The 27214-nt window shown below is 63.8% G+C and overlaps 11 protein-coding genes across 11 annotated transcripts in view; 6 read left to right on the top strand and 5 right to left on the bottom strand.

The window, feature by feature from the left end:
• AMSG_07280 (uncharacterized protein) overlaps nucleotides 1–1489 on the top strand; it is a gene marked incomplete at both ends in the record, with an annotated part of 1888 nt that extends 399 nt beyond the window's left edge. Inside the window, one exon of the mRNA XM_013900749.1 lies at nucleotides 10–1489. Within this exon, the coding sequence (XP_013756203.1) occupies nucleotides 10–1489 (1480 nt within the window). The remainder of the gene's footprint in view (nucleotides 1–9) is intronic.
• Nucleotides 1490–1496: 7 nt separating this feature from the next.
• Nucleotides 1497–2582, top strand: AMSG_12061 (uncharacterized protein). The gene is made up of 2 exons (XM_013900846.1): nucleotides 1497–1814; nucleotides 1836–2582. The coding sequence occupies exons 1-2, from the start codon at nucleotides 1647–1649 to the stop codon at nucleotides 2046–2048; spliced, it is 381 nt and encodes a 126-aa protein (XP_013756300.1). The 5' UTR covers nucleotides 1497–1646; the 3' UTR covers nucleotides 2049–2582.
• A 1279-nt stretch (nucleotides 2583–3861) lies between these two features.
• Nucleotides 3862–6930, top strand: AMSG_07278 (uncharacterized protein; the record flags this gene model as incomplete). Its single annotated transcript, XM_013900748.1, has 2 exons — nucleotides 3862–3956; nucleotides 3999–6930. The coding sequence occupies 2 exons, from the start codon at nucleotides 3862–3864 to the stop codon at nucleotides 6928–6930; spliced, it is 3027 nt and encodes a 1008-aa protein (XP_013756202.1).
• A 1675-nt stretch (nucleotides 6931–8605) lies between these two features.
• AMSG_07276 (uncharacterized protein) lies at nucleotides 8606–9848 on the top strand (the record flags this gene model as incomplete). The annotated part of the gene is made up of 2 exons (XM_013900747.1): nucleotides 8606–9811; nucleotides 9843–9848. 2 exons carry the CDS (start codon nucleotides 8606–8608, stop codon nucleotides 9846–9848), a joined length of 1212 nt encoding a protein of 403 aa, XP_013756201.1.
• On the bottom strand, nucleotides 9369–11583 carry AMSG_07275 (uncharacterized protein). Its single transcript, XM_013900746.1, has 2 exons — nucleotides 11083–11583; nucleotides 9369–10974 (listed from the first exon to the last, which is right to left on the bottom strand). The coding sequence occupies exons 1-2, from the start codon at nucleotides 11430–11432 to the stop codon at nucleotides 9942–9944; spliced, it is 1383 nt and encodes a 460-aa protein (XP_013756200.1). The 5' UTR covers nucleotides 11433–11583; the 3' UTR covers nucleotides 9369–9941.
• Nucleotides 11584–12215: 632 nt separating this feature from the next.
• On the top strand, nucleotides 12216–13390 carry AMSG_07274 (uncharacterized protein). The gene is made up of 2 exons (XM_013900745.1): nucleotides 12216–12343; nucleotides 12425–13390. Exons 1-2 carry the CDS (start codon nucleotides 12296–12298, stop codon nucleotides 13373–13375), a joined length of 999 nt encoding a protein of 332 aa, XP_013756199.1. The 5' UTR covers nucleotides 12216–12295; the 3' UTR covers nucleotides 13376–13390.
• A 395-nt stretch (nucleotides 13391–13785) lies between these two features.
• AMSG_07273 (ubiquinone/menaquinone biosynthesis methyltransferase) lies at nucleotides 13786–15342 on the top strand (the record flags this gene model as incomplete). Its single annotated transcript, XM_013900744.1, has 1 exon — nucleotides 13786–15342. One exon carries the CDS (start codon nucleotides 13786–13788, stop codon nucleotides 15340–15342), a length of 1557 nt encoding a protein of 518 aa, XP_013756198.1.
• A 22-nt stretch (nucleotides 15343–15364) lies between these two features.
• On the bottom strand, nucleotides 15365–16973 carry AMSG_07272 (pyruvate kinase; the record flags this gene model as incomplete). The annotated part of the gene is made up of 2 exons (XM_013900743.1): nucleotides 15365–15406; nucleotides 15441–16973. 2 exons carry the CDS (start codon nucleotides 16971–16973, stop codon nucleotides 15365–15367), a joined length of 1575 nt encoding a protein of 524 aa, XP_013756197.1.
• A 306-nt stretch (nucleotides 16974–17279) lies between these two features.
• AMSG_12060 (uncharacterized protein) lies at nucleotides 17280–21856 on the bottom strand. The gene is made up of 2 exons (XM_013900845.1): nucleotides 21472–21856; nucleotides 17280–21145 (listed from the first exon to the last, which is right to left on the bottom strand). The coding sequence occupies exons 1-2, from the start codon at nucleotides 21797–21799 to the stop codon at nucleotides 18933–18935; spliced, it is 2541 nt and encodes an 846-aa protein (XP_013756299.1). The 5' UTR covers nucleotides 21800–21856; the 3' UTR covers nucleotides 17280–18932.
• Nucleotides 21857–21941: 85 nt separating this feature from the next.
• AMSG_07269 (flagellar associated protein) lies at nucleotides 21942–25280 on the bottom strand (the record flags this gene model as incomplete). Its single annotated transcript, XM_013900742.1, has 2 exons — nucleotides 21942–25038; nucleotides 25209–25280. 2 exons carry the CDS (start codon nucleotides 25278–25280, stop codon nucleotides 21985–21987), a joined length of 3126 nt encoding a protein of 1041 aa, XP_013756196.1. The 3' UTR covers nucleotides 21942–21984.
• A 740-nt stretch (nucleotides 25281–26020) lies between these two features.
• On the bottom strand, nucleotides 26021–27164 carry AMSG_07268 (uncharacterized protein; the record flags this gene model as incomplete). The annotated part of the gene is made up of 2 exons (XM_013900741.1): nucleotides 26021–26967; nucleotides 27153–27164. 2 exons carry the CDS (start codon nucleotides 27162–27164, stop codon nucleotides 26122–26124), a joined length of 858 nt encoding a protein of 285 aa, XP_013756195.1. The 3' UTR covers nucleotides 26021–26121.
• Between the last annotated feature and the right edge of the window lie 50 nt (nucleotides 27165–27214).

The following is a 27214-nucleotide window of genomic DNA, read 5'->3' as shown; positions in this document are numbered from 1 at the left end:
TCAGGAGAGGGAGGAGGAGCAGCTGAAGGAGGAGATGGCCCAACGGGAGGCGCTTGCCAAACGGGAGCGCGAGCTGCGGATGCAGGAGTTTGAGACCATGCGGGCCTCGCAGCGGGAGACCATCTACAAGCTCATTGCCATGCAAGAAGCCGAGGTTGCAGTCGGGGATGCCGATGATGCGCTCGACGGCGAGGATCTGACCGTCGACGCCATCCGCCACTCAGCTAACGTATCCAAGCGCAAGCGCCGCGCCATCGAGCGCCATGGCCTCCCGCCGGCTCGGATGACGACGCCGGCGTTTGTAGTCGAGGCCGAGGCTGCCGCTGCATCGGCCGTCCGCGCCCTCGCTGACGCCGACGGCGAGCTCGTCGCCGCCCGGCTCGCCTTCAAAAAGGCTCGGCAGCTTGAGGCCGCCGCCAAATCCAAAGACGACGACATTCGCAGCGCCAAGGCGCGGGTGGCGCACTCGGCCCGTTCGCTCGACAACGCGCTCGACGTCTCGGCCATGCTCAAGGAAGAGCTTGCGCTCCGCAAGAAGCTCGCCGCCAAGCTGAATGCCAAGGCCGAGCCGGCTGCCGGCCGCTCGCCGGCTACTCCGATGTCGGGCTCGACCGGTGCCTCGGACGTTCTGCGCGCCATCGAATTGCGCTCGCCGCCGTCGCCGTACGCGCAGCGCGGAGGCAGTGGCGCCCCGCCGCCCGACACTGCCGCAGCCACCCCGGGCCCTGCCAGCAGTGCCGACGCCAGCGCATCCGACGCCGACAGCGAGCTCAACGCCGCCCAGCTTGCGCTCGGCGGCGATGCCTCGACGCCGCACCGGAGCCGAAGCACACAGAAGCGGCGCACCGAGGGGCTTGGCCGCCGCCGCCGCGCGCAAAGCGCGCAGGGCATGAACGCAAGCAGAAGCAAGCCAGGCCGCAGGAAGCGCCGCGGTTCGCAGTCCGGTGGCCTGTTAGTGTACTCGGATGGGCAGCGCGAACTCGTCGAGGCCCGTAAGAGCGAGACCCGTGCGTTGCTCGAGATCGAGGCCGTCGCCCGTGACACTGTCCGCATGAACGATCTGCTCGTTCGCGAGCAGCGGCTAACCGCCAAAGCCAAGGCCAAGGTCGAGAAGACCAAGGCCACGCTGGTGGCCATGCAGGCCAAGGCCGATGCCATGGACAAGGAAGAAGCTGACATGCAGCGCAAGATAGTGCTCCTCAATCGTGAGCTGAAGTCGCTGGCAACCCGCCTCGAGGCCAAGACCCGGGTGGCGCTTGCCGAGCTCGAGAAGAAGCTCTCGTTTGAGCAGGATCAGGCCGTCAACCAGGCAGCTCGCGCCGGTGCCGAGCAGGCAGAGTTGCTTCGGACGTCGCCCGAGGCGCTCGGCGCGCTTCGTTCCAAGGCTCACGATGCCGTCGAGCTGCTTGTCACGCTCAAGGCGACTCGGAGCCAGCTGAAAGAAGAGATCAGGGAGTGCCGGGTCCAGCGGCGCGAGCTGGACGTGTGACAAGGCATTGCGTTCAACATGTTTAACGGGTTAAAAGTCATACTCGGGTGGCGTCGACATCGAGTACGCCGACGTCGGGCCTGAGGAGCAGCAGCGGAGCTTGCTGCAGAGTGAGCTCACGCCCTGCGCAAACGGCGAGTCCGGCGCGCGGCGCACAATGACCAGTACCGCGACGAGAGTCACGACCAGCGCAACAGCGATCGAGGCGCCGACAACGGCGCCCGAGCTCGTGTTCTTCGACTTGCTACCGCCAACAGGCTGGGTCGCGCCACCCGTCGACGAGCCCGAGCCCGACGCAGAGGTCGAACCCGAGCCCGAGCCGGAGGTGGTGGTGCCCGAGCCGGAGGTGGTGGTGCCCGAGCCAGAGCCAGAGCCCGAACCACCGGTTGTTGCTGACGGGAGATCAAAGTCGAGAGCAAGAGGAAGCGCGGCGAGCGAGCGAGCCATTGCAGTCAGCTCCTTGGCCGGCACATTGTGGTTGGATGAGAGGTGGCGCTTGGACTTGACGACGGCGAGGGCGGTGTCGTACGCAGAGTACGCCCCGGTGAGGGTCAGGTAGAGAGCGGCGACAGTGACGGAGCGCGACTGGCCCGAGTGGCAGTGGACGAGCACGTTCTGGACGGGCTGGGGATACTTTGCAGCATCATCCGACTTGAGGCCGACCCGCGGCTGCATGTAGGTGTGGAGGGCGAGGATGGCGGCAGCCATGGCCTGTGGCGGGTTGCCCGGGCCGTCGACGAGGCCGACCTTCTCGTACTGAATCTGGTTGAGGTGCTCGTCGTCGTCATCCACATTGCCCGTATAGTCCTCCAGCCGATACCGGATGTCCAGATCCCAGGCCACATTGAGCACAGCAGTGATGCTATTCGCACGGAGTTGCTGCGTATCGCCTGCCGAGTGCTGGTTGCCCACCCACAGGCCCGGTGCCACCTTGTCCATGGACCCGTCCACACAGCTCCCGCACGCAAAGACAAAGCCCACCACAGCAGCAAGCACCACAACACGATGACGGATGCCCATGCTGTTATCGAGAGTGAGGTGTGCCTACGGCTGCGGTGGAGACAGAGGCTCGGGCCGTGTGTGGCAACCCCCCCCCCGTTTGGGGAAAGGGTGGCGCGTGTGACGTACCGCTGTGTTCCTTGATTGGCCGTGTGACTCCGGGTGAGGGGGGTGATCATTGGGCTGGAGTCAATAGCGGTGCGACGGCCTGGTTCGGGCGGGGGTGGGGGGGTGGGGTGGGGGGGGGGGGGGGGGTATGCGCGGCATGGAAGGGCAATGACGGTGGGGGGTATGGGGATGTGGTCTCGACTTATCATCTCCAGATCCTAGCAGGTGGGCGACGACGACGACGACGGGCACACCTTGGGTGCTTGATTCTTACCTTGATGTCGGGTGTATGCGAGCGCGCGGGGGGCAGCTCATGTCCATGCGAGTGACAGCACGATGTGATGGCAAAGAGGGTCAGGTCATCGAGCCAGCGGAGCGACCGCTCGGCCGGCAAGCGAGTGTGTTGGTGTCGGTATCGCTGTTGTTGTGGCTGCCGTGGCTGGCTAGCGGCTACATCCGCCAGCGGCCGGTGGTCAGCGGTCGGCAGATGGGGCTGCCGGTTGGGATTGGGATAGGCAAGTGGGACAGCGATTGGGGTTGATGTGATGTGATGATGATAAATCGGAGTATGCAGTGGGGTATGTGAGGCGGAGTAGGATGTTGGGGATGGGCGAGATGGTCACCACCGATGGCCGCCGCCGCCGCCGCCGCCGCCGTCGTAGATCGTCGTAGATCGTCGTAGATCGTCATTGTCGTCGTCGTAGATCGTCATCAATGGGTGGGTGGGTGTGTTCCTACTCCTCCGGAGCCGACTGTCTCGACACCGTCAGCCACTTGGCTTTGCTCCGTCAGTCGCGAGTGCTAGCGACTGGCAGCAGTCGCAAGCAAGTGAGGCAACACTCGACGTGGAGGCCACCCCACAACAAGTCACCACCTGCGAGGGATAGAGAGAGAGAGAGAGAGAGAGAGTACGGTGGGGAAGGGAGGGAATGTCCGGACCACAGGCCCCAACACCGCCACCGCCACCGGCCCTCATTCCCATACCCTCGCCCATAGTGACAGCAGCCGGAGGAGGAGGAGGAGGAGGGACGACCGACACCACCGCCAACACCGCCACCACCACCACCACAACAACAACAACAACCACCATCACCACCACCACCACTGCAACAGCAGCAGCAGCACCTACACCCGTACCTGTCCCCGCCCCCGCCCCAAAACCTGCGCCGGTGCCCACCCCAGTCCCTGCCCCTGCCTCGGCTTTGGGCTCTGCTGCCACTCCTCGACCCGCCGGCTCGGTCAAGTCGTCGGCGACGGGCAAGCAGATGCTGCGCAAGTCAGCCCTGCCTGCCAACAAGGTCAAGACTCTGGCTCCGGCTCTGGCGGCATACGTCGAGGCGCATGCAAAGGACATGGGCTTGTCGTCAACGGCTACCGCGAGGACTTTTTGGAGATGGTTGAGGCGGCTGCATGCCGGCGTGCTGGGCGTGGTCGAGTCGGGCGCCGCGGGCGATGGCCTCCCGCTGCTGGTTGTCCGCGGCCCGCCAGAGTGGGATCCCAACGGGACTGCCGGTCTCCTTGCGCTCTTTGCCGCCGATGACGCGCTCAAGGCGTATGTCGACAACATCGCGGCCTCGCGCGGTCTCTCGGGCTCGGAAGAGTATGGCCTGTGGATGTGTCTCTGCAAGCTGCACGCCTTTCTGGCCTCGGCGCTCGACTCGCCGGCAGCCAAGGCTTGGGGCTCCATCGAGCTGGCGTCGTGTGAGCGGAACGCGGTGACCACCCCGCGCGTCGCCGGCTCGCTGGCCGAGCTCGGTACCCATCTCGCCAATCTCCGCGGCGCCTACTACGCTCGCGCCACAAACTCGGCCCGCAAGTCGGCCCGCCGCCGCCGCCGCCAGGCCTCTCCGACCACTGCTAGCACCGATGCCGAGTCCAAGCCGCTGCGTTCCGCCACCATGCCCCCGCCGCAGCCCGGCAGCCTACTCCCGCCGCAGCCCGGCAACCTCACTCCACCGGTCCCAGTCCCGGTCCCGGTTCAGCCGCTGCCGCGGCCGGCACAGCTACCGAGCGGCAAGCGCAAGCGCTCGAGCTCACCGGCCACGCCGACGCTGCCGGTTAAGCGCAAGGCCTCGGCGTCCAAGAGCCGCAAAACAGGACGGAAGAAGAAGCGCTCCAGCTCGCGCGGCAAGGCCTCGGCGTCGACTGTCGACGCGCTGTCAGCGGGAGACATGCTCGAGGCCGAGGAGCAAGTCCTCTACGTGCTCGCCCTCCTCACCCGGCTCGTGCCCATCTACGAAGCCATGGTCGTCGAGCTCGCGGATCGCCTCGACACTCTTGGTGCTGACCTCCCACACATCGGCGTCGCCGACCTCGCTGTTCTTCCCAAGGTCTACACCAAGACTCGCTACGCCTTTCGCTACTGCACCGGCGTCGTCCTCCTCGCGCTCACCGTCCATGGGCGCGTGGCGACGCCCATCACGCTCCTTGTCAACAAGCTGACCATCGACGACGTCGACGCTGCGGTCGCGTCTGCGCGGGCGGCACCTGACGGCGTCGGCACCATTGTCATCGGCACCACGCCGTCGCCTTCGCTCTGCGTCGCCCCGCTTCACGTCCTCATCATGCTCCAGTGGTACTACCGTTACGTCCGCCCGCTCGCACTAATTTCTAAGCGGCTACCAGCCTCGTCGGCCAAGCTCTCGTCGAGCGACGAGTCGGCCAAAGCTGCGGCGGCGGTCGACACTGCCCGCCATGTCTTTCCGCTCCTGGCTGTCGGCGGGCTCGATGCCTTTCGCTCCGGCCGTGCTGCCCGCGACTGCGTCACCGACGCGCTCAAGACCGTCCAAAAGGGCTCATTGCCGTTCCTTCCCGACAAGGCCGTCACCTTTCAGCTGTGGACTCGGCGGATTGAGGCGTTGCTCGCCTCGCTTGACCCGCCGTACGTCCCGCAACTCCGCCCGTCGACGGGCAAGCCGGTTGTCCTCCGCATGAGCGAGCCCGAGATCCGCGCCGCGGCGAGAACCGACTTTGATGCCCTCGCCGGCCTGTACGCCCGGGTCCTTGCCCCCGACCGCGGCGCGCAACTTCTGGCTCGGACCGCCGCCCGCGCCGGGCCGCCGCCGGACGAGGACAGCGTAGAACCGCCCGAGCCGCCAGCCGTCGCACATCCGTCGCACATGACGTCGCTCGCCACACTCTCGGGCCTCTCGGCCACTCTGCTCGCGGACCCGACGCTGACGTCGGCCGCAGCAAGAGTCGCCGCCACTGTGGTCGACCCGCGGTTCAAGACCAAGCGCGCGTCCGGCCACCGGCACTGGGCCGAGGCTGACGACGCCATGCTCCTTGACGCACTCCGTGCCCGCTCCATCACCACTGCCCAGCCCGACGTTCTCATCCCTTGGAACGAGATCGCCGCTGAGCTCGCCGGAAAGCTTGTGCCCGCGCGCTCAGCCTCGTCGATGAAGGCCCGCTTCCACAACCTATGCAAAAAGGCGGCCGCCACAGTCAAGGCCGCGCTTGCCCGCAAGATCGAGCCGCCACCGCCGGCACCAAAGTCTCCGCTTCATCCGCCGCCTCCAGTTGCCGCTGCCGACCCACCGCCTCCGCGACCAGTCTCGCCAGAGCTGCCTCGCCAGCCGTCCCCGCCCGCCCGCCCTCTTGCACCGGTCTCTAATCGCCCCATTGCCGTTGCTAGCATCGCGCCACACGACGGCGCAAGCCGGCAGATTGGAGATCTGCATCTCCGCCCAGCGCTTGCTGTTGGGACTCCTGTCGCTGGCACCGCTGTTTCCCGCGTGAGCCACCCCAGTCACCACAGATGTCGCGTCGGAAGTGGTAGCGATGGCGGCGGCGACGACGATGACGGCGACGCTGACGACGACGATGACGACGACGAAGACGAGGAGATCTCAGTCGTCGACGTCGTTTCGACGTCGGCGCCCAGACTCGCGCCAATGGCCATGCCGCTCAGCCTCGACCTCGCGCCCCCACATCCAGTGCCGATGCCACTTGCCGAGCCGCCTGTGGTCCCCGCACCTGCGCCTGCACCTGCGCCTGCACCTGCACCTGCGCCTGCGCCCGCACCCGTTGCCGCCGCTGTTCCGGCGCCGGTGTCTGCACCCGCACCCGCACCAGCCGCCGTCTCGCGCCTCGCGGACGCCCAAGACGTATCACGCAAGCGCCCGCGCGAGTCAGAAGCACTGCTACAGGTCGCCCAAGTCGGGCAGCCACCGTCGCTCGGATCGCCGCTGGTCTCGACCGGCCCGCCGCTCAAGAAGTTCAAGGTGGGCGTGGCGCGGACGGCGCCGCCGCCTCCGGTCAGCACGAGCATCGAGTTTGCCGATGAGGACGAGGATGACGAAGATGAGGACATCGATGTGGTCGGCATTTAAGCACTGGCAAATGCTTGCTCACGGGTAAAAGCGAGCTAATTGATCGAGGTGTAGCTGTTATCGCGCTTGACGAGGCCAGCGAGCGTGGCGAAGAACGCCACGGTCGAGGAGGCAGAGGCAAACGCCACCAGGCCAAACATGTAATCGATTTTCGGCCTGTAGTTGGAAGGCAGATCAGACGAGTCGACGCCATCCAACTCGGACGAGTTGATGACGAGGTGGTAGTACGCAGCCCACGCGCCAGTGGTACCGGCGGCAGCAATGGCAGCCCCAACCGCAGCAGCGGCCAGCGCCGCACGCCCGGCCCATCTCATCGAGAACAGCAGGCCCGGGACAAACGACAGCCCCGCGCCTACTGCGCCGACAATGCACAGGGCGAGCGTCACACGGCCGCCGTGATAGTACGGCTTGTCGTCAGAGGTGTACTTGGTGCACGAGTTCGTTTCGCCGCCGTCGGAAAAGATCTGGATGCAGAACTCGCGCAGTCCGATCGAAAAGTTGTAGACGGCGATGGAGGGCTGGACCGAGAGCGAGAGCCACCCGGTGGAGAAGCATGCCCAAATGCAGATGCCGATGACAGGCAGAAGGATGCCTGCGGCCAACGAGGCCATCCAAGTGGGAGAATTCCGGCTTGCGCTTTCTGTACGGTGCCGAGCCAAAGAAATGGGTGAGTGGCATGTCCGGCCCACGTGGACACATTTTGGAGGCAACACTGACTCGACACATGGATATGTCTCGCCATCGCATCCCCTATGGTCATCGCCTTTGCCTATGTGTAGCAAGTCTTTGAGAAAGCAGTACACATGAAGGACAATTGCTACGTCTTGGGCTGATGTATGTGATAACAGCCATCGCAGAGCGCGTAGCCGCCGGGGTTGGGCAACTGGGCGTCTGTCCCGTGGACGGAGCAAGACCAGTGTTGGGAGGGAGGGGGAAGGGCGGATCGACTGCGAGGATGCGGGGATGTCCACTCTCACTCTTCCTGTGGCAACCACCATACGCACCCATTGTGTTATGTGTCGTGTGTGTCTCTGACTAGCAGTTCTCGGGAGAACGACAGAGGGATGAGTGGAGAGAGGTTGGTGCTCAGGCTGGCAAAAGTCGCTCATCTTTATCTCGCAACTAGCACACGCGGACTGGACTCGGTGCTTCGAATGAGGAGATCACATGCAAAGCCACGGGAATGTGGCACTTGCATGTGCGCAAGGAATGAAGTCTCCGAACCACTGATTGTAAATGATGAAACAGGGCCTGCCACAACCTCCTAGTGGTATGTATATATGTAGTCGCGGGGGGGGGGGGGGGGGGGTAGGTGGTCGGCGGAGAAAGAGCCCGTGCATAGAGATCTGGCTTAAAGTATGGTATGGGCCACGCTCTTGGCTTGTACCTCCCGTGGCACCTGGACTGCAAGCCTACTGGACGTGGAGGTGATGTAGACTGTTGCTGTAGTAGTCCGTATCGATAGCAACTGTTGACTTGCATGCAGTGACTCTTGTCGTGGCGTTCGCCAGCGAAACGTCACAATTGTCCGCTGCCACTGTGAAAGCGATACCGCCGTGCTAGTGCGACTTGGGGAAGACAGTGCGACTTGGGCAGATACAGACACACTCAACTCGTCGACAGCACCCACCCACCAACAAGCCTGCCCACAGCCACCGGCATCCACCTTTATCCTATGTCAGGCTCGGGTGCGGGCAAGAAGCGCAAGGCGCCGGGAGACCCGGCGGACGACACGGCGCGCAACGTCAAGTCACGTCCGCTCGGCAGCGCCAGCAGTGACCAGCCGGACCTGGAGGCGTGGGCAAGCGTGCTGGAGGAGGCGAACGAGGCGCTGGTGGTTGTCCGCGCAGATGAGCTCGACGACGACAGCATCACCGCTGCCACGCGATCCCTGGAAACGGCAGGCGTGGTCGTCATCACCGACATCTCGCGCGAGACCCAGGGCGCGGTTCTTGCCGGCCTTGCGCACGCCTTTGATGCCATGTTCGGCCACACCGAAGGCTACCTCGAGCTGCAAGAGACGCTGTCCGGAAATCTGGCCGCTGTCGACGCCGCGGCCAAAGGCGAGGCCAAGGTTGATGCCGCCTGCATCGCGCTCCGCAATCAGGTCAAAACCCGTCGCGCTGCCGAGGGTCACTGCATAGCGTCGTTTTCGTACTTGCGGACCGCCCGGCCCAAGCCGAAGCACAGGCTGGTTGCCTCTGCGCCCGGCGAGTGGATTCATGGCGTCGAGCTCCACCACTCTGCCGCCTACCGCCTCGCCTTTGCTCGCCTCTATGCCGAGCCCGGTCTCCACGCGGCTGTCATGGCGATGACTGGTGGCGACATGGTCTCGCTTGACTCGGGCATGGTCCGCTGTCGCGAATCTGGCGTCGATCGCAAGACCGTCGCCAAGTGCACAGTCGACCACACTGACATGTACACCACCGGTGTCCGGCGGGTCCAAGCTATCTTTTACGCCGCCGACCCCGGCAACATCCACCTCGGCTTTGTTCCCGGCTCGCACCGCCTCGTCGCGCCAGGCAAAGCTTTCTCGGTCCCGTCGATCCTCAAGTCCAAGGCCTCCTCCGCCCGCGCCCTCATCGCCCGGCACATGATCGCTGGACCGGAGCGCTCGCTCGTCCTCTTTGTCCAGGGCGTCGTCCACGGGGAGCATGTCTTTGCCGACCGCGACCATCGCGACCTCTGGGTGGCGCCGTCGGTGGACAATCCGAAGCTCCCGGCCAAGGGCGTCCTCACCGCCCGCCTCGCGTGTGGCGTCCAGGCGGCTTCCTACACCCAGGAGGAGCGCCGCGCCCTTGCCGCCTTTCTGGCCCACGATCTCAAGCCCGAGTCGCTTGGTACCGCCAACAAGCACCACCCGACCATCCACGCCAACACCGTCGATCGTGCGTCAACCCAGTACTATCCAGACGTGAAGCCGTCGCCTCGGGCACGCGCTGCGATGGCTGCAGTCGACATGGACGCCTCTGTCGATCCCGATCTCGCCCGGCTCCTCGGCATCGCCATCATCAACTCGCAGGCAGCAGCTGGCACGGAAGCTTCGGACTTGCCCTCTTCTCCCGCGCCACCAACACCTCCTTCACCCGCGCCCACACCGACGCCTCGTACGTGACAACAGCCCGCGCACAAGCAACCTCTTCCCGCATCCTCGCTACGTCGCTGTCACTCAGGGCGTCGACCGTGGCGATGAGCTCGTCAATGGCCGCAGCTGGCGTAAGGTGCACAGCAAAGCCGCTGTAGTCCCAGATCTCGTCAAACATGTGCCGCCGCGAGTCGTCGACAATGACAGGGACGCAGCCGACAGCCATCGCCATTGCCAGCCGGATTCCCCATCCACCGCTCTTGCCTGGCGGCGCGAGACACGTCCGCGCCTCTCGCATCTTCTTGTCAAAGCCCTCCACAAACTTGCGGTGAACGGCGTAGTCGGCGGGGTCGGCGCCCGCCCGCTCGACAGCGGCGAGCGCAGCCGCACGCCCATTGCCGCGCGCAATCGGCCACGTAGCGGTCGACGTGATCGAGCCAGAAAAGAAGATCTTGGGCGAGACCGGCGTTGACGGCAGTGGAACGATGCCGGCAAACTCGGTCTTGGGATACGGCGGGATGACAATGTCGCGACCGGGCCGGAACGCGCCCTGGCTAAAGGGCGAGTAGCTACCAGCCTCGAGACCCGAGTTGACGAGAAAGACCGAGACCTTGGCCGCTGCCGGAATGCGCCCGCTTGCGCCGGCCTCGCGGCCAAAGTAGACGGCCGCTCCGGCGTCGTCGACCATCGGCAGCCAGACGAGCGCGGCATCGCCTGCCTCGCACCGCGCTATTGCGCGCGGATAAGCGGTTGCGACGAAATCGAGCACATCGTCGCGACGGTACCAGCGGTCGCCGGCGCTGGGAATGAGCACCACGTCAGCATTTTCCGCGTCGTCGACCAGACACTGGGTCTCGGCGAGGGCCTGCTCATAGACGGCGGCCGGCGTCGGCCGGCCAAAGTCGAGCGCCCGGCCAAACGAGCCCATCCGCCATGAGATGGCGTACGCGCCAGGGAGACTTGCAACGAACACCTTGGCTCGACAACTGTCTACGCTTACCTCTCTGCCCCGGCCGCAGTCATCGCCCCAGCGACCGGGCCGGCAGACACAGCGACCAGCGATGCACTCGCCACCGGCCGGTCCGTGGCACCCGTTGAGGCAGTCGATGGCGACATGCGCAACATCGCACGTCTCGCCGGTCCAGCCGCTAAAGCAGCTGCATTCCGGGCCTTTCACACATAGCCCGTGCCCTGAGCACTCGTCCACGCACTCGCTCAGTGCGATGAGCGGAACGACTGTCCCGGGCGGTGCTGGTGCCAGCGGCCAGTCGGCGCGGCCGGTGGCATCGACCTGGGGCCACATCCCATCCACAGCCATTTGCGGCACCGTCTCTGGTGCAACCAGCAGGCGTCCGTCGGTAACATGCTTCGCCTTCAGAGCGAGGCAAGATCGTGGACGGACGCCCGGCCAGTACATGTCGTAGTCGGCCGCGATCCCCGGGTGGTGCTGCTCCAGCCAGGCAGTACACGCGCGGAAGCAGGCGCACGGCAGCGGCGCGCCCTTTCTAAGGACCACTACGTCAGAGCAAGGCACATACCATCCGTGATGCGGATGAAAGCGACTGCGATTGAGTCCTGCGCTCGTTGGCGAGTCAATGCTTCCTGGAGCAGCAAGGAGGCACTCTGGCAGAAAGGCCTCTGCGCAGGAACGCGAGTAGGTAGGAGCGGTGGCATTAGGCAATCGGGTAGCACAGACACAGTAAGCTCGACTGAGGTCATGCGAAGATCTCCACACTACATGACCATGAGGACAGACAAGGCCACTACCAGCAGCAGCAATATCCCCATCAGCACCATCAGCGGGCGATGGACGACGAATGCGATGCTGGCTGGCAGAGGCACGAGGACGAGGCCGGGTGAGCGGATAGAGGGCGAACCAGAGTGCAGTAGCCGCTACCAATGCCGCGCATGTCACCAGCAATATACGCCGATGTAGGGAGGGTGGTAGCATGGAGGTGGCGGGGGATAGTTGGCCAAAGGAGAGAGAGAGTGTGTGGGTGAGGAGGGGGACGGGGGAGGGGGGGGGGGGGGGAAAGGGGGGGAAAGGGGGAGGAAGGGGGAGGAAGGGGGAGGAAGGGCTGATCAAGTGGCCGTCACCCGCACCGCGGACCGAACACACGCACACACACACACACACATACACACACACATACATACATACATACACATCACCTCTCCTCTCCTCTCTCTTCTATCTCCCCACCACTACCACCACTACCACCACTACCACCACACACACTCTCTCTCTATCTCTATTCCCCTTCCTCCTTCCCCTCACCCATGTCCTCCTCTGAGACCACCCCCCACTGGGTTCTCCAGCAGAAGAAGGTACGCCCCCCTCCCCCCCCCCCCCCCCCCTCAACCCCTTCCCCATACACACACACTCATCACCGTCATCCGCACATATAGGCATTCCGTGCATGGGTTGACTCGCAGATCGCAGAGCGGGGACTGAAGCTGCCAGGTGAGGTGGATGAGGCCTTTGAGGATGGACTTTATCTGCTGCCGCTGGCCGAGGTGGTGAGCCAGGACAAGGCTCCCAAGCATGTCAAGAAGCCCCGCATGCGGATCCAGAAGATCGAAAACTGCTCGTTGGCCCTGGGCCTGCTCGTCAAGCACGGCTTCAAGCCCGATGTGGCGCCGGAGAACTTTGTTGATAAGGATACCGTCCTCGTCATGGGCTTCATCTGGCAGCTGTTCGTCACCTGGGTCGGTGGCCAGGGCGACAAGTCGGGCGGCAAGGCCTCGGCTGACGATCTCCTCAAGTGGGTCCAGTCGCGGGTTCAGGACAACGAACGCTACCCGGGCGTGCCGGTCGACAACTTCTCCACCCATTGGCAGGACGGCAAGCTTGTCTCTGCTCTCCTCGACTCGCTCTCGCCCAAGATCCTCGACTACGAGTCGGCTGCCCTCGACGATCCCGTGAGCGCCTGGTCTGCCGCCCTCGATGCTGCCGAAGACTGGCTCGACGTGCCGCAGGTTCTTGACGCCGACGACATGGTTGTCGACAAGCCCGATGACAAGTCGGTCCGCATGCAGGTCGAGCTCATCCGCCAGGCCTACCTTGCTCTCCAAGACGACGTCGACTCGGGTGCCCTCTTCCCAGACGACACCCCGGTCGAGGCTGATGCTCCTGCCGTCACCGACGCCGCCGAAACTGCTGCTCCGCCGCCGCGCCGCCGCAAGCGCAAGGACCCGCGCGACGACATCTCGCGCGACGAGCTCATCGACACCCTCCTCGACATGTACTCCAAGATCAACTCAGACTGTCTCGCCTGCCCCGAGTGCGCCACAGACCTCACCCAGTGGGCCGCTGACCACAATGCGCGCGTCCCTGAACTCCCGGCGCCACAGCAGTAGCCGCCTACCCTGGGCACGGTGGCGTAAACACGTCGCCGTCACCCTTTACTCGGTTGCGTACTGGTTGTCAGATTAGCGCGGTGGGGATGATGTGTGCTACACTCGATGGGATCGAGCCACAGTCGCGGCAGTGAGTCAAGGTAGTACAGGTGCGGCCTTGTTGTCGTCGCTTACACGCTGTCGTATACTCAGCGTCTCAGCGTCGTCCGCATCGCCTCGTCAAGCGCACCCCCCCACCACCCCCCACCCAACACACACACTAAAAAAGATTCTTGTTCGCACCGTCCAACCGCCGCCCCAGATACCACTCCCCCCATCCCGCAACGCACAGAGCCAGCCACCCCCCCCCCAGCCCTGCCAACCCTCCCACCTCACCCCCGCTCTCCGCCACCCCTCTGTCGCCGAGCAACATGGAGTGGATCCCTACACTCGCGTGCGCTACAGGCGCATCCCTGGCGTACCTGACGCTCCCTCGGTCCGGCCCGACCTCGGCAGGCTCTGTCCTCCCGCTGCTTGCCCTCGCCACTACGGCTGCCGTCACCGCCATCCATGCTCATGCTGTGGAGCTGACCACCGTTCCCAACCTGGCTCTGGCTCTCCGTGCTGATCCTGGCTACTCTCTCGCTTCTCTGCTGGCTATCTGGGCATTTGTCTTTGCTGTGGCTGGCGCTCCGCTCGCCGCCATCACCACCTCGGCCAAGCCTGCTGCCCTGCTGGCTCAGATCCCGCTGGCCCTGGCCACTGCTGCTCGCGATGTCATGGCCGTGGCTGCGGGTAGCACCACCCTTGTCTGGGCCCCGCACGTTCTCGGCGCTGCCATTGCTGCCTTTGCAGGCCGCTCGCCTGCCGGCGCCTGGGCTCACATGGCCTGGCTGGCTCTGGCCCAGCTCTGGCTGCTCGGCTGCGGCTGCGGCGCCGACGCGGTGAGCTCGGTTTCGCTCGACGCGTCGAACCGCGATGCATTTGCTATCCTTGTTCTCCTCGGTGCTGCCATGATTGTGCTCCGCCTGCGGCTCCACGTCGACGACGATGAGATCACGGCCGTCCAGAAGCTTGCCGAGATGGGCTCGGCCGAGGCGTACCTGGACGAGGCAACTGCCAAGCTCACGTACAACGAAGCACTGTTTCAGGTCGTGGCACCGGCGTACGACTTTATCACCAAGGCGCTGTCGTTTGGGCAGGACGCCTCGTGGAAGAAGGCGCTCATTTCCGATGTGTCAGCGGCAGTCGCAGAGCTCGCGGAGCGCGACGAGGGCGACGAGGTTCTCCGCGTCGTCGACGTTGCGTGCGGGACCGGCGACGTGACGTTTGCGCTGGCCAAGGCGTTTCCGGGCGCCGACGTGGTGGGGACTGACCTCTCGGGCCGTATGCTCGATCTGGCGGCCGAGCGCGCCGACGGTGAGGATCTCGACAACGTGTACTTTGTGCAGTCGGACATGTGCCACATGCCGTTTGAGGACGGCGCAGTCGATCTCGTGACCGGCTCGTACGCACTCCGCAACGCACCGTCTATCATGGAGGCGCTGGAGGAGACCAACCGTGTGCTGCGCGTCGGCGGCGTGGCGGCGTGGCTCGACTTTTGCAAGCCCGACTTTGCTCCGCTCGCCTGGGCCTACTACTACCTCCTCCTGCTCTGGGGCGGCCTCTGGGGCGTCCTGGTTCATGGCTCGCCGGATGTCTACGGCTACATCGCCCGCTCGCTCGATGCGTACCCGACCGAGACGGAGCTCGCTGTCATGCTCGAGTTTACCGGCTACCAGGTCATCTCGTCCAAGCGCTACTTCTTTGGCTTTATCGCTGTCAACATTGTGCAGAAGCTAGTCGACGGCGACCTGCTCAACCTGGTTGATGCCGATACCGATGACGAGCTCGACGTCGCCCGCTCGACGTCGGACGACGAGGACGACGGAGCCGCCGACGACGAGGAGTACTCGGACGAGGACGGCGACGTGGTTCTGCGCGAGTAAAACATAGTTGCCCCTCAGTGCGCTACATGGATGCCGACCGTCGGGTCGGCGTCGTCGCCGACGGCTGCGACGACCACGACCTCGTCGCCGGGCGCGACAAGGCCGAGCGACTTGCCGAACGCGACGCCCGATGCGCGCATCGCGTCCAACGGCGCCGGCGCAACAACTACCGGAAACACGCCTTTGGAGACGTTGAGCTGGCGCGCGACCCGCGCGTCGTCGGTCACCGCCACAATCGGAACCTCGGGCCGAAAGCGAGCGACGTCGCGGGCGGTTCCGCCCGACGCCGAGAGAACGACAATGACCGGGGACTGGATGCGGGCTGCAGCGTCGGTGGCGGCCGACGCGATGGCATCGCGGGTCGCGTCCTTGTGGTGATCACCGACGCTCACCAGCACGTCTTCGTACGCGGCGTGGCGTCCGCGGATGCTTGCGCCGAGCTCGCCGTGGTCGATGACCGCCTCGGCCTCCTGGCATACCTTGCCCATGATCTGGACCGCAGCCTGCGGATAGGCACCAACTGCAGTCTCGCCCGAGAGCATGACGGCGTCCGCGCCGTCGACGACGGCGTTGCCGACGTCCGACACCTCGGCCCGCGTCGGGCGCGGGTTCTTCACCATCGACTCGAGCATCTGAGTCGCCACAATTGCCGGCTTGCCGGCGAGTACGCACTTGGCCAGCATCGACTTTTGCGCGAGAAACACCTTGGACGCCGGAACCTCGATGCCGAGATCGCCACGTGCCACCATGATCCCGTCCGAAGCTGCCAGGATCTCGTCAAAGTTGAGCACGCCCTCCCAGTTCTCGATCTTGGCCATGACCATGATGTGCGCGCCGGCAGGGCCGAGCGCCGTACGGATGTCCGCAATGTCGGCTGCCGAGCGAATGAACGAGCCAAAGACAATGTCCATGTCCTGCTCCACAGCAAACGCCAGGTCCGCCGCATCGCGCTCCGACACCGCCGGCAGTGATAGCGAGGCGCCCGGCAAGTTGATCCCCTTGCCTGAGCCAAGCATGCCGCCGTTGACCACTTTAGCATCGACCGCGCCCTCACCTGGGTGCAGGCCGGTCACCGTCAGCTCGATGAGCCCGTCGTCGACAAACACGGTCTGGCCCTCGCTCACCTCGTTGGCAAAGTCTGGGTAGTCGAGAAAGAGCCTGCTTGCCGTACACGAGGTAGCAAACTGCGGATCGGTGGTGATCTCGACGGTGGAGCCGCCAACAAGCTCGACCGCCTTTGCGCCGTCGGCCACAGCGCCCGTTCGGATCTCGGGACCCTTGGTGTCGGCAGCAATGGCGCAGAGATCCTCGCACGAGCCGTCGTCAAAGTCGACGTCACTCCGAGCATTGCGATCCAGCTCGGCACGCAAAGTAGCAATGGCCTTTGCCTTGTCCTCGTAGCTGCCGTGCGAAAAGTTGAGCCGCATCACGTTCATCCCAGCATCCAGCAGGGAGGAGATGCCCGAGGCATCCCAGGTGGCCGGACCAACGGTGCAGATGACCTTGGTCTTGCGGTCACGCGAGTGCGGATGACGGACGTCCAAGTCAACAAGCTTGCTCAGCGAAGACACGCTACGTTGGACAATGCCTGCATGCTGCCGGAGGCCGATGTTGATGCATGTGCGGAACATGGCTCGGCTGTACGGGTGCTGGGTAGTGGTGCGTGGTGTCGGGAGGGGGGGCGACAGGTGCTGTCGAACAAATCGACAGACCGAGATTACTGAACGTGGATGAGGGCTCGCGGCCGGGGAGGGGAACGGGCGAGGGGGGGGAGGCTGGTGATTTGGAGAAGCTAGACATCGGCCTGGACAACGGGCTAGGCATCGGGCTAAACACTAGCCTGGGCATCGGGATAGTTCTCGACCCGGGCATCGGGATAGCCATCGGCTTGGGCATCGGCGGCCAAGAAACGGCCTTCGCGTACGACCCAAGCAAAGGCGCAAGCAGCATAGGCCTCGTCATGCACCACGACACATATCGGACGTATGTTGCATGTCGGACCGGTGCCAGCTCTTGGTCATCACTAGGGACAAGACCGAGGGCAGTGCCATGGGCATGTGGGAAGAGGCCGACCGCGCCTAACCCCAGAAGCCAACTACGCCACCCGGTCCAACGACCAGCATCGTCGCTGCGGACAGCTGCTAACCGCCCCCGCCATTCTCACTACAACAGCGGAAGGTCGAACCACGAGAGATCGGGGTAGTACTCGTCCCGGACGCCAGTGTTGGTGAAGCCGCCAACCACAAAGACCCGTACAAACTCGCCGCAGCTCACGGTTGCCACCGCGTGCTGGAACCGTCTTCCTGGTGCGCGAGAGCTGCCTCGGCCCACCGCCCGCCACATCGCCGGCGACACGTTGGTGTTGAGCTCGTACACGTCGTTGTGTGGGCCGTCGTCGAGGTAGTCGTCCACAACGTTGCCACCAAACACGATCGTGCGCTCCAGCGGTCCCACGTACGCCGCACCGAGGTCAAAACGCGGGCGGAAGCCATCGCCAGTTACAGAAAGCTGTTCCCACGTCATGCTCAGCAGATCCAATGAGTACACGTCGCCGTAGTAAAAGACGTCGTCGAACGGCGACTGATGCCGTCCGCCGATGATGACGAGCGCCTCGCTCGCTGCGTCAAACACTCCAGTTGCCCCGCGCAGCGTTGGCGGCCGGATCCCACCGGCATTGATTTTGATCCAAGCCACACCGGTCGCACACCCGCCGTCAGCACGTCCCACAAGGACCGCAACCCGAACGTCGCGGTAGAACCGCGAGTCGATCTCGTCCGGCCAGCATGTCCCGCCAAACAGCACAGCGCATCCATCGCGTGCACGAACCTCAAGTCCGACACTTTCCAGTTTGGCCAAAGTATCCGGATCCATCAATGCCAGCACCGCCGCCAACACATCAGTGTGCGTACCCGGCACCGCCACCATCACTCCTTCGGCCCGCTGATGCGGCTCAGCGCCGTACCGCGCCAGCTCTTGCCACTTGCGCTTGCCGACATCAAACAGCCATGTATCATTAAGGTACACATCGTCATCGGCATCGTCATCAAAGTATGTTCCCCCAAACAGCAGCACCTTGTCATCGCCCAAGCTCGCCATGTGGCCATGACCACGCCCGCAAGGTCGCGGCCTTTGCTCGCCCGTCGATCCAACCCCACCCGCGATACCATCCTCTCTGCCACTATCGTTGTCGCTACCGCTGTCGCTGCCAGCAGAGACTCTGTCATCAAAGCCTTCCTTCACCGCCCACCCGTCTATCACCACCATCGTGTCGCGGGCCGCCTCATCGCCGTCCCACTCTTGCTCGGCCGGCGCGGTCTGAAAGAAGCCGCCAAACACGCATACATACTTTCCCACAGTTGCCGTACACACCCCGCGTGCAGCTAGTCCGGCATACTTTCCTCCCTCGCTCGGGCGTCCGTGATGCCACTGTATCTCGCTGTAGCCTGTTGCTTTTGCCATGCCCGCCGCGTCGAGTCGAGTCGGGTGTTGACACTCACCGGCCGCTCGACCGACTGCTGCTTCTCGCGGCACACGAGCTCCAAGGCCGGACTGGCATGATCAATGGCGCGACAGGTGCGACTTGCCTTCTTTTAGGCTAGAAGAGGCGAGTACTCGGTGGCATCGTTGACGTGTGTCCCGCCAATGTCGTCGACAGGCGAGCGGAGGGTGGTGTACGCCGCGTTGCGGGTGTGCATGGTGTGCATGGAGCGCTGGTGAAAGTGGGTGAGCTTAACCACCAGCGCGTCGCGAGCCTGGACAAGGAGCTGCTCGCGATCGCCCTCGGAAAAGTCGCGCTTGATGAGTTCGCGTGACCAGCGGCGCCGACGGCGGACCTTGATCGAGCCAGTCTCGTCTCCAAGGAGGAAGCTCTGCGAGTTCATCTCGGGGTTGTCGACAGTCCGGGTAAAGGCCTCAATGAGGAGCGAGACGAGGAGATCGACCAGGAGGGTGGTGACAAGCGTCCAGAGCGAGATAAAGTACCACGAAGTGTACGGGTTTCCCGTCGAGTAGGCAGCGTAGCGGGCGATCTCGTTAAAGTTGTTGGTGGCAAGGACCTGGAAGCATGTGAGCAGGGCCCGCCCAAAGTCGTTAAAGTTGGCCTCCTCGTTGTCGTACGGCGGGTTAGCCGGCTTGTCGAACCGCCCGGCAAAGAGCTCCATACCGATGATGGCGTACGAGTAGAGGAGGAGGCAGACGACGACAAGGAGCGAGAAGATGATCGAGCCAGACTGCTTGACCGAGGCCAGGAACGAGTCAAACCGCTCGTCGATGCCGAGCATCTTGGCGATGAGCCCGTTGTGCCGCTGGCGGACGTTCCACAGCGAGAGAAGGAGGAAGCACGTGACATTGTAAAAGTGCGGGACCCAGCCGGCCTTGTAGCAGATGTACAAGATCCAGGTCGTGCCGATGACAAACGTGTCCCACAGGTTGAACGCCGACGACTTGAACGTCGAGTATCCGAGTCCGCAGAGCTTGATGGCGAGAACAAGAGTAAAGAAGATGACAAAGATGAGGAGCAGGTAGGCGACAAAGTTGGGCAGTGTGTCCTCGACGTAAACAAGATGCAGGATGGCATTGACTATGATGGCGGCCTTGTACACGTACTCCAGGGGCTTGCCGATGGCGACGAGGTAGAGAAGGGCAAGCGGGACGCCGATGACCGACGCCACCTTGTCCCACATCCGCTGCCACAGGTCGCGCTCCGGCAGGCGCTCAAACTTCCACGTCAGCATGTCGGCGAGCATGGTGAACTCGTCGACGTTGAGCTCGCCGTCGCCGTCGGTGTCGAGCAGCGCAAACATGAGCCGCGACTGCTCCGGGTCGAGGTCGGGCCGGATGACTCTCAGCAAGTCCTCCCACTCGGAGACATCGACAAAGCCTGAGTTGTCGCGGTCAATGCAGTGAAAGGCGAGCATGAGGTTGCGCTTCTCCTTGACCAGCGACGACACAATGTGGCTGCGGTGCTCCTCCGAGTAGGCGTCAAAAACGACGGCCAGAAGGAGTGCCATGAGCACGAAATGGACGCAGATGAACGACATAAAGTACGCCGACGCGTACTGCGAGACGTCAAACGCCGGGTACATAATCATCGGGTAATTCTCGGTGGTGATGAGGAAAAAGAGCGAGAGCATGGCCGCCGACCACGTGTTAAAGTCGCCGGCCGGGATCTCATCCTCGCGGTAGCTGTACTGGCCCTGAAAGAGCATAACGCCGAGGTGCGCGTAACAAGCGGTAATGACAAAGAAAATGAGCCCGACGCCGAGCACCGCCGGCATCGACTTGACGATAAGCGAGAACGTCTGCCGCAGGCGCCGCGACTGCGCGATGAGTAGAAGCGGTCGTGCCGCCCGCGAAAACCGGAACGAGCTGACCCGCGAGAGCCGGAAAATGATGTCCAGGCCATTGATGCAGACCACAGCTGCATTGACCGAATTCCACGGCTCCTTAAAGTGCGAGAGGCCAAACGGATACGCCCGGATCCACACATCCAGAAGCTGGATAAAGACCGAAAACGAGCCGATGATGACCTCGGCAAGAAACTGCTTGTGGTTGTCCTCCGCCGTCCGCCGCGACGCCGGCTCGATGAGCACGAGGCCGAGCTGGAGAAGGATATTGAGCCGGATGAACCACAGGTACATCCAGTTCTTGCGGAGCAGGTACAAATTGCGCTGGAACCGCGTGAGACCGCCGAGCTGCACCTTGCGCTCGGTCAGCGCCACATCAATGTAGTGTGCTGCCCGAGCCAGAGCCTCCTCTTTCGAGTCGACCAACAGCGCCTCGTGAAGCCGCGAGTCAAGCCGGGCTGTTGATAGATATAACGTTCCGGTATCAGACCATAGTCAAGAAAGAGAGGGAGAGATAGACAGATAGAGCCATCGCCGTCCAGGTTCCCGCCACCGCCGCCACCCCGCGCGCCACCCGCGCGCCAACCACGACCCACACACGCACATACACACACATACACACACACGCACACACACGCACACACATATACACACACATATATACACACACATAAGTCACATGTACTCCATCCCCCTTCCTCTCTCTCTCTCCCTACCCCCCCCCCCCCCTCGACCTGGGGCACGGGCTCACGTGACTCGTGCCATTGCACCATGACATGCGTACCCTTCTCAGCTCTCAAACGATCATGATCATCAAGCCATTGCTTGTTCTTGAGAACAGAGCGAACGTCCTTGAGCGATGATGCCGTGGTCATCCGTGCTTGCCCTCCTTGTGGGAAGGAGAGCCGGACGTTGCCTGTATCAGAGGCATGTCGGAGGAGACCAGGTTGTCCAGCTTGCCCAGCTTGCCCAGCTTGCCCAGCTTGCCCAGCTCGTCCAGCTTGGCCACCACCATGACCATACTCTCCGTCATGACTTCTGGAACTGCTGTTGGACGGTGTGCTGGGAATGGATTCAGAGTCTGCGTTGTGCAGGTCAAGCACGTTGGGCATGGCCTCCACCTTGACTCGCTCTCTGTCGCTGAGCACGGGCTCGTCGAAAGAGTGAGCTGTGGCCGGTTCGGGGCTCACTGGCGTTGGGCAAGACTCGGCAGGAGAGACGGGCGGTCGGGGCAAGCAGACGCGGCAGAGCTTTCCCAGCTAAGTTTGTGTGTGTGTGTGTGTGCGTGTGTGTGTACTCAAAGAGGAGGATCAAAGCCGAGGACGCTCTCGGCAAAGTCAGCAGCAGTCATGTTGGCGCCAAGAACCTCCTCGATGTCGCGATCGGCCACAAGCGCAGCCAGGCACTCGAGGAGCTCCTGCTCGTTCATGGCCTCGCCGCGCGATTGCAAAAAGGTGAACAGCCGCTCGCGCTGGAGGAGGCCGGTCACCTGCTCCGCGCCGAGCGCGTCAAACGCGGCAGCAATCTGCGCATGACCGACGTTGAAGACCGGCCGATGGTTGACGTAGATCATGATGAGCTCCTCAAAGTCAAGGTGCGTCCGGATTCGCTGCGTCACGTCCCACTGCGAGTACTTGACCTGGTTGATCATGTTGTCGACCTGGTGCTCGGTTGGATAAAAGCCGAGTGCCCGCATGATGTCTGGCAAACGGTCGACGTGGACATGGTTGTCGACGTCGCGCTCCTCGGTGGTGTTCTCACCCTGCGTCAGGATCTGGGCATAGTAAAAGTAGTCCTTGATGTCCTCGTAGAACGGGCCGTCCTTTCCGCCCTCGATTAGAGCTGCATATGGGTCCACACCCTCGCCGCCGAGCGCTGCCTGCACGTCGAGCGCCTCGGTGTGCACGCCCCATTGGTTGACCGCCAGGTCGTCGCCGCCGGCAGAGAACACATACTTGCCGTCTGACGACACTGCCAGTGCTGTCACCGCGCCGGGCTGCGCAATGAGACCCATCGCCTTGTTCGGGTTGCCGTCCAGCGGCAACTTGAGCAGGCCGATGACCTTTTCCGGCGTCGCGTACGCCGCGTACCGCGGAAGCCCCGACCGCGACGGCAGCGGCGCGAGCGCGTTGACAGGCAGCCCGTACGTCGGCGCCAGGTACGTCGATCGCACTGCAGGCTGGCGCTCGCTCGTCAGCACCTTGAACTTGTACTCTGAGTCTGCAACCACATACGAGTTGTTGTGGTGCCACCAGAGCGCCGTCGGCACCGCCGTCTCCTCGATCTTGGTCGCCGCCAGAATCGCCACGCCGCCGGTCACGCTCGAGTTGGCCAGGTCGTACTCGACAAGGTGCCGATCTGCACCGAGTGAAATGAGCCGCGGCGCGTCGTCCTTGCCCACCCCAAACGCGAGGCCCACAATCTGCGCATAGTGTGACCGGAACCGGCCCACATACTCGTACGCCGCCTCGACTTCCGAGACCGGCGGCAGCTCTGGCCGCTCGATGCCCGCTGCCGCCGCAAGCACGCCTGCCGACGACGAGACAAAAATCCCGCCGCTGCCACTACCACCGACAGCCGTTGTCGACGCCACAAGGTCCGCCGCCTCGCTCGCCGCTGAGGCCGCCGCTGCCGCCACCGCCGCTGCATAAACCTTGGAGTTGGTTTTGGCCTTGGAGAGGGTCGCCTGGGTTGCTTCCGTCGCGCGGAAAATCGCAACGCAGTTGTCGGCGTCGGCGGCCGCCAGATATGTGGAGCACTCGGAGAAGGCGAGGTGGAGAACCGCGCCCTTGGAGGTGGTAAAGTGGCCCTTGGGTGTGAGCGCAAGCGTCGCCCCGTCGAGCACGTTGACCGCCCCGGTCGCCGAGCCGACAACCAGAAACAGGCCGGTCGGGTCGTACACCACCGCCTGAAGATGCGCGCCGGGCGGCTCAGCACCCTCAATCTCACCAAGATCGCCGCCAGGCCCGGCCTCGGCTTCGGCAGCCTCCATCTTGGCCACCCAGTTGGGGTCCTCGTCGATGACCCGCGAGACGACCAGCGCTTTGGCCTCGTAGTCAAAGACCTGCAGCAGCGACGAGGCACCAGTGATGGCCAGCAGCGGCGCCGCGGGGCTCGTCGCCAGCGCAAGCACCGCGTCGTTGTGTGCCTCAATGAGGACCGTCGACTGGTCCTCGGGCATCACGCCGAGCTGGCCAAACTTGGACGCGTGGACCTGGAGAACCAAGCCGTCGGCGGTGCCAACCAGAAAGTCAGCGGCCTTGAGCTCCTCGTCAAGTGCCTCGCCCACGCTCTTGTGGGCGCCGACAAGCGCCCGCCGCGGCGGTGCCGGCACCGAGCCCGGCCGCCACCCGGCGCCCTCGTCGCCGCCCTCGCCCAGCGGCGCGAGTTCAGGCATGAACGAGAGCGAGGTCACCGGCCCGGCGTGCAGCTCCTCGAACCAGGCCACAAGGTGGAACGAGTAGTCGTAGAACCGGACCATGCCGTCCTCGCCGCCGGTAACGATGTGATCCTTGGTGGCAATGATGACGTTGATGGCGACGTCAGAGTGCAGCTGCAATGCCTTGACCGCCTTCTTGTCTGTCGGCTTGAGGCCCTCCTCGGGGAGGCCGCGGTCCCAGAGGATGACGTCGCCGTCGACCGTCGCCGTCAGCGCCTGCTCGCCATGTGGGAGGAAGATCGAGAGTGTAAACGCGCCCATGGCGTGCTTAAACTCGGACGCCACAATGGGCGGGGCGTAAAAGTGGAGCTTGTGCTGCGAGACAAGGCCGCCGCCACTGTCGCCGTCGTCACCGCCGTCTTCGCCGGCGGTCGTCGACACTCGCTCGTCCGGCGACCAGTGCCAGAACACCACCCGCGAGTCACCGTTGGTGACCAGGCTCGTCCCTTCATGGCCCTTGACGTACTCGTTGAACGCCACCGAGAGCTGGAGGTCGGTGGTCGGCACATGCGCAAAGACCAGTGGCGCAAACGGCACCGCGTCGTCCGCGCCCACCTCGTCCGGCCCCGGCAGTGCCGCCCAGTCCCAAAGCGCCAGCATCTGCGGCGACGTCGACGACAGCGTCGCTAGGAACCGTGCACCGTGCGAGAGTCCGAGCGCAACCACGCCCGAGTTGGCAAACCCAGTCAGCGCATCCATCTGCGACTGGAAGATGGTCTTGACCGGCGTCCCGCTTGCGGCCTCCCAAACAATCACCATCGAATCGAGCCCTGTGTCGGACGTCACGATCCACTTGGCGTCCTTAGACACGCACGCCGCCGTGATTGGGTTGCAGTGGCCCTGAAGCAGCTGCTGCTGGTTGGTGTCGAGGTCGTGGATGACTCCGGTGTGGCCCGAGACGTAGAACATCGCCTGTTGCCATCGCACACACCAAACCGTCGTACCATTATGCCAGTGGCATCGTGCCAGTACCATCATGTAAGGTGAGTCGCTTTGCCCTAGCCAACGCACTCTCGCTCCCACACTCTCGCTCCCTCCCTCCCTCTCTCGCTCGCTCCCCCTCTCTTGCTCTCTCAGCGTACGTTGCGCTTGCGGGTCCGAAGCGCCTGCACACCCTGCAGGATGTTCTTGTTGAACCCATAGGTGAACGCCATGGCCAGCGCGTTAGCGTTCGGCTCACTGCTCGGTCCACTCGGCCTCTCCTCTCCGCCATCAACGTCACCTTCGCCAGCCGATAGCTGCGACGAAGACACGTTGCTCGCAACCTGTCTGCCCTGTAAGCCACGCCCAGCGCTCTCTGTGGGTATCGATGCAGATGCCGTGGATGTGGCAGATGCCGTAAATGCGGCAGATGTGGTCGAGGCCGATGCCGCAACCCTCGCCGCGCCATGAGCCGAGCCAGCCGAGCCAGCCAGCTATGAGCCGAGCCAGCCGAGCCCGGGTTAGAGGCAGATGCAGCGCTTGTGGACGATGCTGCTGAGGATGGACGATCATGACTGGTAGCGGAAGCAACCGAAGCAGAAGACTTGCTTGCCGAGGAGGATGTAGATGATGAGGAGGAGGAGGCGGAGGAGACCCTCCGTGTGCTCCCTGCAGAAGACATTGTGTAGGTCTAGCTATTTGGTCAATGTAGTGGGAGGTGGGGGTGGAGGGGGTGGAGGGGGGTGGGGTGGAGGGGTTGGGGAGGAGGGAGGTAGTTGGGTGTGGTGTTGTACGGACTGTGGTGGTGTTGAGGGGGGGGGGGAGGAGGGGAGGGGGAGGGTCAGGGGAGTTGGTCGGTTGGCGGTCACTGGTTTGGCGCCCGACCTGTCCAGACCGACGACGGCACTGACTAAAAGAGTGGCAGGCAGCAGTTGAGTGACAAAGCAATGGTGGAGGAATGAGCAACTTGGGCAGGGAATAGCTGGTTTGTTGCTTGCTTGTTGCTTGCTTGCTATGATGGTGGGTGATGAGTTTTGTGTGGAGGCGGGGGTGGGCAAAGAGGAAAGAGGGGGATCACCAGGCTGTATTCCAGTCGTCAACATCACCATCGTCGGCGACAGCGACAGCAGTCGGGGTGTTGGCAGTGGGAGAGCCCAAAGAGGAGGCTGTCGCCGTGGTTGTGGTGGTTGTCGTCGTCGTTGCGGCAGGCGCAGGGCTTGCAGCAAGGTTGGAGAAAAAGTCTGTGGTGGGATCGCTAGTGGAGGCCGGCTCTGACGACGGCGGCGGGCCGCCTAGGCCGAGTGCAGCAAGCCGAGCATCCTGCTCAGCGATCTCGACCTCGGTAACCGTCGGCGGGGCGGAGGAAGTCGACGGCTCCGGGGCCGAAACGCCCTGATCGGACGGATCGACCTCGTACAGTTCGGGGTTAGCCGCGCCCGGCTCGCCGCCCTCGCCCTGCGAGCGGGCATCGATAAAGGCCCGGACCGAGGACCATCCCTTTTGCGACGACGACTTGACCTTGGTGGCGGCAACAGTCGACTTTTCGGCAATGACCTTGGACGCCGACTTGGCCGCCACCGTAGCCTTGGCGGCAAACGACGACCAGCCCGAGGCGATCGACGAGAAGAACGAGCCACCGGATCCGTTGCCCTCGTCGGGATTATGTGTGCGCCCGTCCGAACCAAAGCCCTGCATGGCCGGCCGGGCTGCAGCCTCGCCGGCCGGCGAGTCGAGCGACGAGCCCATCGACGGCGATGGCAGCGGTGCGGGCTCGGGAATCCGCAACTGAGCCTCGGCCAGCGACCACGAGCCAGCGCCATCCGCAAGTGTCCGGATTTTGTCACGATACAACGACGCGCCCCACGATGCGTACTTGGCCTCGAGCGACACGCCCTCCATGCCCTGGAACGATGCGCAGAACTCTGTCCCGGCCAACATCAACAACCAACATCAACGACCAACATCAACGGGTCATCAGGTGAGTGATATGCCGTCGCACGCTTCCAGTACATGAGCACACACACACACACGCGCGCGCGCGTGCTCACAAGCACTCTCTTGCTCTTGCTCTTGCTCTTGCTCTTGGACACCCCACGCGCGTCGACAGGCGCGAGCATCCGATCTGAGTCTGGCGAACCTGTCGCAGCGCATTCTACGGGCGGTGATG

The sequence above is a fragment of the Thecamonas trahens genome, assembly GCF_000142905.1.
Source record: "Thecamonas trahens ATCC 50062 unplaced genomic scaffold supercont1.34, whole genome shotgun sequence".
Classification (NCBI taxonomy): Eukaryota; order Apusomonadida; family Apusomonadidae; genus Thecamonas; species Thecamonas trahens.
Note: the sequence above shows the minus strand (reverse complement) of the source record. Positions and strands in the feature narration are given on the sequence as shown.